General features: G+C 37.2%; 1 protein-coding gene across 4 annotated transcripts in view; it reads left to right on the top strand.

Annotated features, from left to right (window-relative positions):
• The window catches only part of Hydin (HYDIN axonemal central pair apparatus protein), a 266,122-nt gene that overhangs the window by 46,227 nt on the left and 204,317 nt on the right, over positions 1 to 15,578 (top strand). For all 4 annotated transcript variants that reach the window (XM_070026253.1, XM_070026252.1, XM_070026249.1 and 1 more), the window contains exons 7-8: positions 1,526 to 1,725; positions 8,734 to 8,858. In XM_070026253.1, coding sequence (XP_069882354.1) covers positions 1,526 to 1,725; positions 8,734 to 8,858 — 325 coding nt within the window. The remainder of the gene's footprint in view (positions 1 to 1,525; positions 1,726 to 8,733; positions 8,859 to 15,578) is intronic.

Genomic DNA, 15,578 nt, shown 5'->3' on the forward strand with positions numbered 1-15,578 from the left:
AGAAGAGTTGTTAAAACAAAACTCTTTGTTTTTATACATGGATACTATTCTCTTTTATTATCTTTAAGTTATTATACAAAGGACTTGCCATTTAACAAAGCAGTTTAAGATTATGTCTTGATCAGTGTCACCCCTTTCAGCATTCTCATTCATCACTCTCCTATCCACCTCGTCCTTCATTCTTAATTTTGTAGGATAGATATTGAATTCTTGACTGTATTCTCCCCTCTTCTCCTCTTCATTTGTTTACCCTTTCCACTTGACCTCAACCCCACCCCTTTCGAGTACCCATTTCATGATGTTTTATCTTACTGAATTTTGACTTCGTGTTTCTAATGAATTATACTATTTGAGTTTTCCCTTGAATCTACCAAATTTCAGTTAATACATTTTTATATACTTAGCTTCCACATATGAGCTCTCTGGGTCTGACTTACCTCACTTAACAGGTCTTCCCATTTCTTTACAAGTGGTACAATATCATTCTCTTTACCATTTGCTATATGATTACTGAAAAGGAGATTTAAGTTCAAAATAACTTTTCATTTATCAAGATTGCCTTGCAGCTAAAACGTACCAGCACAGTGCAAAACTGAATAAAGAAAAATAAACTCTGGCCAATTCTTAAGGGGACTATTACCATTCCCTTTTGTAGTAAGTCTTGCTTATTGGTAAAGGTTCACTTTAACTTTTTCTTTGCTGATATATCAGCCAGAGTTCTATCTAATGAGATGACATCAAGAGTGACTTTATTCAGTATTCTGTTGCATTTAGATACAAGACCAGGAAAGACAGAGGCCGATGGCCTCAGCATTTTTATTTGAAATGGTCAGTAATGACTTTGCAAACTGGATTGTCTATCAGTTAGCTATTGTGCATAACAACAGAGCACTCCACAATTTAGTACCTTAAATGATAAGCATTTATTATTGTCCACAAGACTATGGTTGTTCTGTTCTCCTGAGGCAGGATAGAAGCTCCACTCACTTGGCTGGATTCTCTCTCTATGATGATCAGGTGGCTGAGACTAGGCTTCCCTGGCCCTGACTGGGACACCAGGTTCTTGTCTTGGCTAGAACAGGCAAGGACACATGTCAGTGTCAGGATCTAAGGAACAAAACTGGGAATACCAAAGCATCGTAAGGCCATGGTCTGAAACAGGCAAGTAGTAGAGCAATAGCCTCCATTCCTGTTGGAGATGCTGCAAAGTCACATTGTGTATAGTGTGGGGGTGAAGCTGGAAAGATAAATAGAGGAACTGGCACAAATCTTTAATCACTATCTCCCATCCCACTTCCTGAATAGCTAAGAAACATATGAAGCCTGAGCTATGCTATTGGCTTGTGGGTTTTTAACACTTTACCAGAAAAGGTAATCTCATTGAAAATACATTTACCTTGAGAAGTTTTCACTGAAATACCTGCCCTAAATTGTTTTGCACCATGCCTGGCATAACCATCATTTTTCTGGCATGGTTATCTTGATCTTATTGCCCCCAAATAATGATTGTACCTTTTCCTTCTAGGATTATGCCCATATGTTGACTTGTATAACTGAAAGAGAGAAGTTTATTGTACCCATCAAAGCTAGAGGTGCAAGAGCCATCCTGGATTTTCCTGATGAGCTGAATTTTTCCACTTGCCCTGTCAAATACAGCACTCAGAAGATTCTGCTGGTGCGAAACATTGGCAACAAAGATGCAGTGTTTCATATCAGAACGTGCAGGTATGGAAACATTCCTTTGACTCCCATCTTTGATGGACTATGGTTAAAGCTAGCCAGCACAAGTAATTTGGAAGAATAGCATTCTGGGTGGGAGAGCCTTGTTACAATCTTCAGCTGCAAAGATGGGACACCTTACTAATGGAGTAATGAAGACTCCTTCTATGTCCTCAGAAGAAACTAAAACTCCAAGTTTACTATCTTATGTTTCTTTCTTTCTAAAGCATCTTATCCTCTTCGGTGTTTTTGAAATGCTGGATAAACTTTTAGTATAGAAAATGGCCCAATGGGCATTTACAAATTAATATATTACTTATTTCAAATAAGACTGTTGACATGGCAGTGGTCCTTTTTGGAGGCCTGTGGAGAGAATTCATTCCTTTGCCTTTTCCAGCTTCTTTGAGCTACCTACATACCTTAGCTTATGGCCCTCAACTTTTTCACCTGAAAAATAGGGAAAGGGAGGGCTGGGAAGGTGGCTCAGTGGTAGAGCGCTTGCCTTGCACGCTTGAGGCCCTGGGTTCGATTCCTCAGCACCACATAAGCAGAAAGAAAAAAGCCGGAAGTGGCGCTGTGGCTCAAGTGGTAGAGTGCTAGCCTTGAGCTGAAGAGCTGAGGGACAGCGCCCAGGCCCAGAGTTCAGGCCCCACAACCGGACAATAAAAAAAATAAAAAATAAAAAAAATAGGGAAAGGGATAGTCAGCACTTCACAGAGTTATTATGAGGAAAAAATGTAAATAAACATACTGCTGTACATAGCTGCTGTATAAATGTCTGCCCTTTTGTTTTTTTAAATTCAAATAAGCTACTGCCAGTAATTCCAAGAATTTGAGAATATTTCATGGCAAAAAAATCAACTGGGGAGGTGGAGAGAAAAGGATGGTAGGGGAAAAACAAAGGAGGAGGTAACAATGCTCAATAGGAAATGTACTCATTACCCTACTCATGTAACTGTAACCCATCTGTACAGTATTTTTACAATAAAAATATATATGGGAAAAAATCAGCTGACCCTAAAATGGGAAAATCGTCCTGGATTCTTTGCATGGGCCCAATATAATCACAAAGGTTCTAGAAAATAGAACAGGAAAGCAGAGTTTAGAGAGATAGGATGTGAAAAGTCTCAGCCTGCTATTGCTGGTCATGAAGAGGAGACAAGTGTGGGATGAAGAGGTCATATCAGGAGCCCTGGAGCTAGTAAGTGATGGAGTTTGATTTTAATCTGAGTAGTTATGTAGTCCCTATAGTGTAGGCACCATGGGGAAAAAGTTCTTTTGGAAATCAGTCTCTTGGCATTGTTCATGGCACTTGTACAACCTTTGTGATTGAGAAGTGGGAAGCCTGTTGTTCAGCTGGCTCACAATATCTTAGAAAGAACCTATTTTAAAAATTAAAATAAAAGTTCTCTCACAACCACTACCATCCATAATTAGATTAAAAACTTCCTGTTACCTTGACAATGTTTATATGAAAAAGAGGATTTACTTTCAAATGTAGGCAGTATATCTTCCCAGACAATTTGGCTTAACTATATACAAGTGTCAATTGCTTACGTAGTAGATTCAAGTAAATGCAAGGTAGTTCTGACGTTGTAGAAAAATATGTGACATTTTCTATCCATATGACTATGTGAATCATCATCTTTTCCTAGCACTGAAATAATTCTAAGGTAAAATGGACAGCTAACTCAAAACTAGCTAGGAGTCACAAAGACAATGTAGCATTCCCACTTTACAGATGAAGTAAGGTATGAATAGGGAAATGACTTATCTAAGATCTCCCAATAAATTAATATCTAAGCCTTGATTGAAACAAAGCTGGGCCAGTTCTGGGCTTGTTTGCAATCAGATCCATTTTCAGAGTTCCCCTGCTTGGCTGGATATCACTGAGGGACTGTGTTATCCTTCCTGGCCTCCTCAGTCAGTTGAATTTCAGCTATGATGGGTGGAGATGTTAGAGGGGATAGAATAAATGTAGACGTCATGGTATTTCTTCTTCCTGTCCATAGTCAGTCAAATCCCCAGCAGCAGCTGCATCTCTTCTCTGGTTCTAGAAACTGTTGGCCTGGCATGCCATGGTTCCAACTTCTACAATGTAATCCGGGTCCCCAGGATCTGATAACACTTGTTCCTTTCCTTAGAGGTGATTAACTGCTGCTAATTCCAGAGTGATCTTGCTATCTTAAGTTGGGTTTCCCATCTCTCCCATCTTCTAGGTAATCAAGTCTCTCAAGTATTTTTGTTTTTCTGTTTAGAGTCTTCATTAAATAGATGTTTTCTGCTACTTCCACAAAATGTTTTTTCCCCAATCATGTTGACAGTTCTGTGAGCTGGCCCAAATCCTCCCAATCAATCCCTTTCTTGAATTAGACACAGTTGGCTTCTCTTGTTTGCCATTAAGAACCCTGAGGATGATAGTGGGAAGGATGTGGTTGGATTTGTGGGCACATCATCTATGGAGAGAGCCCATTAAAAATTCTCCATTCTAAAAATTGTACACATGATTCTCTTTTTCGGGGAAGGTTAACATGATTGCTAATAGAGCAGAATAGTGACTATAGGAATTTAGACTCAAAAGCTCAGCTCTTCTCTTGGTTCTGTCACTCTTGGGTTCAGTGTATAGCTAAAAATAATATCTCAGGGTTAGGGACATGGTTTAACTGGTAGAGCACCAGCCAGTGATCAGATATTGAGTTTGAGTCCTGGTCTGGGACAAAAAAAAAAAGAAAAAATATCTAACAGAAAATTATTTTTTAAACAGATCATATTTTCCCTCTCTGAAATGATGATTTAATGAATAGTTAACATTTATAAAATGGTTCAGTTTATATAGATTATAAAAATGAAAATGATGCCCTCATTAGAATATGAGGAACTGCAATGCAAGGACTGTATCTGACTCTTTTCATTTGCATGTCCCAGCATTGAGCAACTGTCTAGGATAAAAAAGTGTCCAATAAATGTTTATAGGATGCCTAACCAATAATATATCACAAAGGCAAAGCTGCAGCTATAAACCTTTACAATAATTTAAAATAAAAATACATGCTCCAAGTACTATAAAATGGGCCTAATGTTTTTTACAGTAATAAAAGGAGCTGCAATGTTTTATAAAATATATAGACATAAACAATTACCATTCAACTTTATTACAAATTTGACCTAAAACTCCAGGAGGTCCCAGAATAACTTTCACTATTAAAGTAGAATTCATATTGGAAAGGGAAAAAATAGAAGATTAAAAAGCAATTTTAAAACCTCAAGTTAGGAATAAAAGAAGAAAAGCTATCTGAATCAAAATACAGATACTATAGGACCAATATTTAGGAGCCTGCTAAACATGAAATCCCTTAGAATAGTTTTAATTCTTAAGCATAGCTTATGCAGAAAACAAAATTCAAGACTTCTTGTGGCTCATGACTTCACAAACCGAGTTTCCTCTATAATCAAGTATTTGGTATTAATGAGTGTGTGATATCAATTCCAAATAGCTTGGTAGGCAGAGCAATCCATATGCCCTTGAGGAACCATACTTTTCACTCCTTCATAAGAGCATTTTCTGCTACTTGATATTTTCTAGCCTGTTCAGCCTGTTTGCCTTTAGTAAAATGAAGTGCAAAATCAAATTATAGACAATGTTTAAGCACGGGGACTTAACACACTCTATCCAATTAACAACTGATTTATTGTGAAAGCTTAGGCAGCTCTCTAAGAGGCACTGGTGATCCCAGGTGATTTCCTAACTACTGAAGAAGTTCAGTGTAATTTAAACCTAACAATTAGCACAAAAGGAATGTATCCATCACCACTTCACACAATTTGGATTCCTCCAGGTCGTAGAGATGTGACAGTAGTGTCACATATGACACACCTCTGTAAAATATTAGCTTAGGTTCTGCAATGTAATAATATCTTATTCATTTCAAAACTGTTCTTTGGCTACTGAGAAATATTTGAAAAGAATATGAAAACATAATGCAGGAAGAAAAATGTTAGAAAATGGAAAAGAAAATATGGGAGATGTTGCTGTGTTGATTTCAAAGCCAGAAAATTGGTCTCCTTTCTCAACTTTTCAGATTTTACTGAGACAGCAGAAAGGAAACAATTTCTTTCTCCTATGAAGGAAACCACATTGTTTCATTTCCCATTAAGGAGAGAGAGAGAGAGAGAGAGAGAGAGAGAGAGAGAGAGAGAGAGAGAGAGAGAGAGAGAGAGAGTGAGAGAGAGAGAGAGAGTGTGTGTGCGTGCGTGTGTGTGTGTGTGTGTGTATGTGTGTGTGTGTGTGTGTGTGTGTGTATACTTGAACTTAGGGCCTGATGTTGTCCCTTAGCTTTTTTTTTGCTCAAGGCTAGCATTCTACCACTTGAGTCACAGCTTTTTACTGATTTTTTAGAGATAAGAGTCTCATGAATTTTCCTGCCTCGACTGGTTTCAAATAATGATCTTCAGATCTCAGCTTCCTGAGTAACTAGGATTATAGGTATGAGCCACCAGTGCCTGGCAAGATTCTTGAGCTACTGAAAGTTGGCATCTTTTCTGTTCCATTAATAAGTTATAAAAATTAATGGATTTGATTGTAATTCAGTTCAACAGCCTTTTTGGAGAGGCTGTTGTGAGTAAAGAACTGTCTGTGGGTGGAGGATGGCAAATGACACTTGTCTAACAATATGGCTCCCACCATAGCTTGGGCTAGCCAGGAAAATGATGGATTTGAAGGCAGGCTTCCCTCCCAGTTCTTCCACTACCCAGTTGGGCAAATTTAGGCAAATCCCCTGCTATTTTTTATTATTAAGATGAAAGAATTAATAGCTACTTTTCCAAAGATATTTTGGAGAATTATAAGAATTGAGATGCAGGAATGCACTCCCCTCCATCCCCAATAGAGGATGTACTTGGGAGTTATGTCTCCTTCCTCTCTCAGATGCTATGTGTTTTCTTTTTACATCTGTCTGTGCTTTATTTGGGACTCAATAGCTAAAAATTCTTGAATGGAAGAGAGAAAAACCCAGAATTTTATGAGCACATATTCTACTGTGCACATTACTACACTGGATGTTTTACATATGCAAAATTTTTATTTAAGAGATGACTTTGAGTCTAGGCTGTGATTGGCAACCTTGGAAGGGGTGTGGCATGTAGGATATCGTGGTATTCTCATATAACTCCAGACAGCAGTTCTGGATTGTACATGTGGAGGGCATAGTCTAGTTAGAAGGTGGAGCAGTTGTGCTGCTGGGAGAGCTTTTAGATGGAGAGACCAAAACCTCCCACTCACCCTAGCCTAGGTAGCTTAGAAATTAACAGGTGTATAGGATATTTGGACAGACATGTGTGTGCTCACCCTGTAAAACCTGGTCGGGAACAGATTAGGAGGGACCCGGATTGCCTAAGGGTTGGAACTTTATCACATAGATTATGAGATCACATGAAGATATTTGAGCAGGAGAAAGAAGGTGTGTTATACATACAGTATCCCTGTTGCTGAGGGAAGGATGCTGTAGACAATGATGAAAGTTGAACTTACCTAAGCACCCAAACTCAACCTCAGCTTCATCTTCCAGCCCCTCTGGGCTATCAGTGAGGGAGATGAAAGCAGCAATGACAAAAGTAACACTGAGAACTTGCCAGGTGTAAATTATAAGCACTTTATCTATATGAACTCCTATAGTCTACACAATAACCCCATGCAATTCTTTTTCTTCTTTTATTGTTTAAGAAGCCAGATTAAACGACTTGCCCAAAGTCATGGTATGGCTGGATTTTGAACTCATTCAGTTGGCTCCAGATACTGGGATAGTAACCACCACCCCTTGGTGCCCTTACCACAATGTTGGGGCTCACTGGATGATTGGTACTGGGGGTACCAAGAAAGGACAGAGAAAGGAAGGGTCAAATGAAGAAGTAAAAGGCAAGGAGATCAATGTAGATTAGACTGCACCAGAAAATAAACATGTCCATCATTGGTAAGAGGCCCCTGCAGTAATAATCTCAGGCACCACCCGGTGCTGCCCTTTCTCATCAGTTCTGTACCCACATTGCAGAAAGCTTGGGTTTTCTGAAATTGAGTTCATTATCTAAGGGAAGATTTATGGAAGATGACTCTCAAAACTGTTGTGATAGAAGTAAATAATCAGAAACAGCTTAGCCTGCCAGATACATTGTATAACACATTACTTTGAAAAACTAGCAATTTAAAGGAGTGAAATGGACCATGAAAATAATTAAACAAGCTGAGTTTCCTATTTGGAAGGAAGAACTCTGGAAAGTATTTAAGATACTTCATGATCAGATTCAGTTCCTCTCTAGACCTTACCTTCCAGGACAATTAAGTAAAGCTATTTCCTTTTCCTAAACCCACCCTCATGCCTTACAATAGCTTTAACCACTAAGTCTCTTATCAACACACAGAGCTGGTCCTGTTTGGCTTTCTAAATGCACTCTCCGGTTTTCTCCAGACTGTTGTCATGAGGCCTCAGCACCTTCTGGCTTCTGGTTGGGTTTTAGCTGCTGGGAGTCCCAGAAAGCAAGGAGGTGCAAGGGGGAGGGAGGAGGGGCTCTCTCCTTTGAATGCTCACAAAACTTGATTTTTATCCCTTGTAAATGAGTTTTTGTATACATATTCCAATATGTCCCTTACTAAAATCTCCGTATCTGGAGGCCAAGGACTAAATTTTATGCATTTGTAATCATCCTAACTCTCTATCTGAAGCTAGCAGGAAAGGCTCAATGAATGTTAGAAAATGGCGGCCAAGGACACAAACAGGAATCTTATTACATCATTTAAGTTGCTGTTGTTGGTCTTTTAGCTGTTATTTTAACATTAAATCTAAAATTTTTTCCCATTACGGAAGAAAGAATACTTCACTTCTGGAACATGAGGCTACAGTGTGGGGTGTAAGTTGTCTACAGAACTAGTGTCTCTTTTTCCTCCTCCTCCAACTCCTTCTCTTCCTCTTTCTCTCACATTAATAAGAACTGTGCTTTGATGGTATGTCTTCCTGTTTGTTGCAGGCCTTTCTCTGTGGAGCCAGTGGATGGAACTGTTAATGTGGGGGAGTCCATGCAACTGGAAGTCAACTTTGAGCCACAGAATGTGGGTAATCACGACCAAAAACTTATAATCAATTATGACACAGGTATGCATTATTCTTTAAAGTGCTGTATAGTAAGAAAGGTTATGAGGAAAAGGTTATGAGGAATTTTGGCTGCATGAGCATACACTGAGTTCCACAAGGTAAAGAACACAAGATGAAGGCCTCCACCAAAAATGAGATTGAGCCAGATAAAAATCCCAGGTCCCTAGCTTCCTCAAGACCTGAAAGCCTGAAGAATTCAAGCCTCAGGAAGAACCTATACCCATGAATCTCACTGGAAGATTGAGGCTGTTTATATATAAATGAAAATTTGAAGGTAATCAATACTCCATGGTTTTCCATTTGACTTACTGCTCTGTGTGTGTGTGTGTGTGTGTGTGTGTGTGTGTGTGTGTATTCGCGCGTGCGTGTGCGCGTGCTACTTTGAACTTAAGGCTTTGCCCTTGCCACACAGATGCTCTACTGCTAGAGCTGTATTGCCCTGAGCTCTCTTTTCTTTCTTTCTTTTTTCCCCAGAGCAGAGAGCAAATGATGAGACTTGTCAGCCATATGATCAAGTTGCTTGTTAACCCCCCAAGCATATATAACATCATATACTTTGTTAGACATGCAAAAGAATGAATGCCTTGTGGCCCTTATTGAATGACTTACAAGGATGCTATGAAGATGAATACGAAGTTGGAATAGTGCATTGGATAAAGTTTAAATCTTCCAATATTTTAACAACAACAAGAAAGGCACCAGGGGAAGATAATAGAAGTTCTTGGACAGGGAAGGAGTAAAATAACATGTAGTCACAGTTCCAAGACATACGTCTTAACAGACAGGGCATTGTTGTCCGGGCCTTATGTTCTGGGATCAAGTGGTCCTGGCTCCACATTGTCACCATAACAACACCCAGTCATTGGGATAATCTTCCCTACTGGTGTCAGCTCAAAACCACTGACTAAGGGAAGCCTAATTGCAACTAGTGTAAACAAGAGGAAACTTTTGAACCACGTAAACAAAGCACAGCTCATAATACATGGGGATGTCAGTTTTCTAAGAAATCGGCACTATTTTGTACTAGCAACAGTATAAGAGTTTCATTTGCTTTGCTTTCTTGCTTGAATATTGTGTTGTTTGATTGATCTTAGATATACTAGAGCTGTAAAGCCATTTTTAAATTTTTATTTCTTTAATGATAAATCATGTTGAGCATTTTTCATGTGCTTTCTAGCCATTCCTATTTCTACTCTTAAATCTGATGAGTCTCTTTCTCCCTTTTTTGTCTTTATTAATTTGTAAGTCTCTGTATTTGGACATTCTAAATACCAGTCATTTGTTAGGTAGATATATTATTAATCCTATCTCTCAGCCTATATCTTGCCATTTCATTTCCTTAATTATGTTTCTTGATGAGAACTAATTTTTAATTTTGATAAAATACATATTCTCATTTTTTTCCTGGTTCTGGGGTTTGAACTCAGGGCCTGGGCACTGTCCTTGAGCCTCTTTGTGCTCTCTATCACTTGAGCTACAGAGCCACTTCTAACTTTTTTTGACTTTTTCTGAGTAGTATATTGTAGATAAATGTCCCATAGACTTATCTGCTTTGAACCTCAATCCTCAAATCTGGGCCTCCTGAATAGCTAGGATTAAAGGCATGAGCCACCGGCACCCAGCCCATGTTCTCAGATTTTAAAGATTGTTTTATCTCCTTGCTAAGCAGTAAGCATCTCTGTCTCTGTCGTCTCTCTGTCTCTGTCTCACTGTCTGTCTCTGTCTCTATCACTCTGTCTTTCTCTTTTTTCATATGAGCTATTAGCTCTTTCCCAGTCTCATTATTTTGTTCTGGGATACTAGTTAGAGTTTACTTCAGTTGGATGTTTGCTGCCAGTTTTTAGGGGATTCTTTATCAGATTAAAAAGTTTCCTTTACTCCCTAGGTTCTATCACTTTGAATCTTGGATAAATGTTGAATTTTATCAAATATTTTTGTGCATTTATTGACATCCTATGTGATTTCACTTTTATTCTTCCAAACTGGTGATTGATTTTGAAATGCTAAATCTCTGCTATATTATGGGATATACTCAAGTTTTAAATATTAACATTTTAATAAATTGCTGAATTAGATGTGCTAACATTTTGTTTGCGAGCTTAGTACCCAAATTCATGAGAAAAATTTGCCTATAATTTCCTTATTAAGTAAAGGTCTTTATCAGGTTTTGGTCTGGCAAAGCAAATTTGATATAGAAAGATACCAAATCTATAAGTGGCAATTAGACCACTTTTGTTAATAATCATGTCGTATAACCTTTATTAATTTTCTGTCTCCTTTTTTTTAATCAGATGTTAGAAGATATCACTCACATTCACAACTGTGCATATTGATTTGCTGTTTCTCTTTTGTGTTATCAATTTTCATTTATATATTTTGATACTATGGTCATCAATATATACATATATATGGCTAACATAACTTCCTGTTACCATGGTATCATTATGACACATCTCTTTAACTAAAAAATATTAGCATAACATAAAGTATCTCTTAAATCTTTGCTAAGATTTTTGACATTAAAGTCTACTTGATCTGACATTTATGTAGTATAGAGCTGTCTTTTGATTAGTGTGGACATTGTATATTCCATTCATCTTTTTTCATTCAGGCTTTCCTCTGTCTTCATTTAAAGTTTGACATTTGGAAGTGCACCAAGTGGTTATTTTTTAAAATCTGTTCTGAAAATCTTTCTTTTGATTGGACTCTTCAGTCTTTTTATGTTGAATGAGACTATTGACATATTTGGACTTGACATTCTGACTACTAAGTAGTTATAACCATTATAGCCAATAAAAAATTCCTACTTGATTTTTTAACTAACACTTCTTTGATATTAGTGTTAATAGTAGATGAAGTTGAAAATATATGAGTGCTAACAAATGTGGTGGTACATTCCTCCCACTTGGATCTCCACACCTCTGTAAGGTATCATTTTATGCAGTCCTTAAAACTAAGAATCAGAAAAAAAATTAACTTTGATTTACCTGCGCATTAACTGTCTCATGACGTTTTAAAACAGGGAATCAAAAAATAAAAACAATAATTAACCCTTTTACTCTCTTTAAAATATTTAACCATTGATAAATATGTTAAATAAATTGCCTTTAATAAATAACCAAAATAAATAATAAATAAAATGAGATATTGCATATCTCATATCCTTTTAAGTGTTTCTAATGTATTTTAACATAGTTGATATATAAACACTATTAGTATATCTAATTTATAAATAAATAAGTTCATATGTTGGTTTATAACTTTTTTGTCAGTCCTGGGGCTTGAACTCTGGGCCTGGGGCACTATCCCTGAACTCTTCAGCTCAGGGTGAGTGCTCTACCTCTTGAGCCACAGCACCACTTCTGGTTTTCTGGTTAATTGGAGATGAGTCTAACGGACATTCCTGCTTGGGCTGGCTTTAAACCGTGATCCTCAGATCTTAGCCTCCTCAGTAATTAGGATTATAGGCATGAGCCACTGGTGCCCAGCAGGATATAATTTTTAAAGACATCTCTTGCATAGGTTTTGAGAATTGGCTTAGCATGATCTAAGAACAATAGAATCCAAACTTGAAAGATCCAGATCTTAGATTTCACAGAGGAAAAACTGAAGTCCTAAGCCAAATACTTGCCCAAAGTCCAACTCTCAATTAGAAGTCACTCTTGGACTCTTAACTCCTGAGCATTGATTGTTCCATACACCACTGCCAACGTGTTCCTGGTCTGTCATTACAACATGTACCTCTTACTCCCTTAACTCATTGGCTTTAACATGTACTATATTCTCCTAGAGGCTCTAGATTTTGCTTTTATATAAATGTTTGCAATGGTACCCAAAGTTATTTACAGTCCTATACTCAAGGAAAGGCAGGCTGCATCATAAGGAATATTTGTATGTTAAAATTTAAAATTTAATTTACTAGTGGAAAAGGTGGTTTCCATACTGGTGATTCTTATGTTGATGTTAGTGAGTGAATAAAGTCATTTCTGAAGATTACAGACAGAAGGGAGATGGCTTAGAGTAGTTCTCCTTACATGAAATGAACTGCCCATAAGGATATGTTTTCATCCATATTGTGAGTTATCTATCAGTGTTCAGAATCTATAACCTTCCATCAGTGAAGAACAATAATGACTGTTTGGACACAATTAATCATGGAGCTTTGACAGGCAGCCATGATCACTGTCTTCCTATTTTACCAAATAAGCAGCTGATAGAACTTTCTGCAGCTGTTCAAAGTATGAATTGATTTGAAGGGGGAATTAAATATGAGATATTGATGAATGTATTTTCTTCATTCTTCCTCAGACAGTGTTCTAGAAGGAGGAGCCCTAACACTCCTTAGCAGGAATTACTTAATTAGACTTCTCACAGTTGAATTTATTTCTTCCATCAGCTTTTGGCTCTACCAGACATATTCTTGATAAAGTTCATCAAGGAGATTTCTTTGCTTATTATGATTTGAACCAGTGTCCTAGTACTTAAGATATTTCAGTCAACTGTAATGCTTTACTGATATCTAATATTTTATTCATTTCTGAGCCAGAATTCTCCTTTCCCTCCCCTGTGAGTGTCTAGCTATAGTAAAACCAAGTTTGTTTAGGCAGCTAATTTTATTTTTAGAAATGACTCTGTGTGTGTGTGTGTGTGTGTGTGTGTGTGTGTGTGTGTGTGTGTGTGTGTGTGTGTGTGTGTGTGTGTGTGTGTACATATGAACACATGTGCATGTGCCAGTACTGGGGCTTTGAACTTAAGGCCTGGGTACTTAAGGCCCGTACTTTTTTTCACTCAGGGCGCATTCTCTGTCACTTGAGCTCCACTTCTACCTTTTCACTGGTTAATTGGAAATAAGAGTTTCACAGACTTTCCTGTCTGAGCTGGTTTCCAATCATGATCCTCAGATCTCATCCTCCTAAATAGCTAGGATTTTAGGAATGAGGTACCAACACCCAGCAGTTATCTTTTAATTGTTGTAAAAAATGGAGAAGAACCTGAACTTTTACAAGATTAAGCATACAACTACTCAAGGCTATGTTGGTAACAACAACAAAACAAAACCCTAGTTTGTTCCATTCAATAAATTGGAGAGGATTTTATTTCACTCAAGAGAGAAATAATTGGTTGATGGCTTTTTCAGTTTTGACATAATCAACTGAATATTGAACAACTTTATATAATCTAAGAATTCATGAATATATTAGTATTCAGAACAGGACTTTTAAAAATGAAAACAATTGCTGAATGTTAGGTTACTTGAATGAATATGAAAAATAGGAACACTGTAGTTTTTTCTTAAATGCCTAGTGAGGTTGCTGTCACCTTAGAGGTGACATTAACCATGGCATAATCAGGAAACAGCGCTGATATACTTATTCAGCATTTTTAACAGCAGTGTTCCTCTAACAAAAGGAAAGATATTTCAATTTAGGAGTTGGGAGTTGGCAGGTAGGCTTCTCCCCCAAAGATGCATTGATGTATTATTATTATTATTATTATTATTATTATTATTATTATAGCTAAGCATTTATATTGTTAGGACTTTGCAGGACAGATTTTACAGTCACATATATATTTTATTTCAATATGCCTTCTAAAACTATAAAGAATTTCATTTTTTTCCTTGTAAAGGGCAATAAATGAGTAAAAACATAATATATCAAGTACCTGAGAATAATAAAGTTGAAACTGCTAAATAATATGCATCCAAATTTACCTGCATAGATTTTGTTTTAAATGTGTGCTTATTTTAATGAATGAATATGCACCATTACAAATACGAAATCTGAACAAAATGTAATTGTAAGACAAGCAAATAGGACCTTTTTTTTTTAACCTTGTTTTCTTTATTCCTAGAGAATGAAACACAAGATCCTAAGGAATAATAGTACAAATTAGGGCAATCCTGGCTGTCAGGGATTATTTAGGGAGTTGGGATAAACTTTCTATTAATTACCTAACAAGGGAAAACTTTCAGAACATTTGGTGCTGGTATTCAAAGGGATGCTGGAAGATGATGGGATGGAACACAGGGTCTTGCTTATGCTTGGCAAGCAGCTATACCATCCATTTATACCTCCAACTTTGAGGACATTTCTTTTTAACTCTTTTCTTTTTGAGATGAGTATTCTGAGTCCAAGGACTGATTAATGAGCATGTTTAAGTAAAGCTAGAACTCAGACCCAAGTCTTTGGTAACCCTTTAAGGCTACATTTTCTACAGATCTTCATAGTTTCTGGTGCAGGTTAAGAATAGCTACTTTGCCTTTACCACTAATGTGCAGGTGAGCTCAGTCATATTGCCTCAATTCCATTTTCCCAATAAAAGAAGAGGCCTTCCAAGGAAGCTGGATTCCAGTAGTATACAATGGAGGTGAGTTTAACCTGGCTATAACCAAGAAATGAGAGAAATACTCTTTCCATTAACTAAAGTATCTATGGTTCTACTCATGTATTTTGAGTGGTTCCTTTTGTTTTCTGAAATATGCTGTATATATGGCTAACTTCACTTCTGTGAAGTTAGTTTTGTTTCCATTTGTTTTGCTTGATTGATAATACCAAAAAAACTGACAAGAAGTTATGAAGCTTCTACACCATATATCTTTCTCCTGAGACATAATAAATGATTGTAGCTAACTCCATTTGTAGTGAATGGTGGCAGAAATTAAACCAGTGTGGGAACAGGCACTCCAAGGGCACAAATAGTGCCAGTGCAGAGCCATAT

The sequence above is a fragment of the Dipodomys merriami genome, unplaced genomic scaffold (genome assembly GCF_024711535.1).
Source record: "Dipodomys merriami isolate MVZ:Mamm:240054 unplaced genomic scaffold, mDipMer1.0.p SCAF_176, whole genome shotgun sequence".
In the NCBI taxonomy this organism is placed as follows: Eukaryota; Metazoa; Chordata; class Mammalia; order Rodentia; family Heteromyidae; genus Dipodomys; species Dipodomys merriami.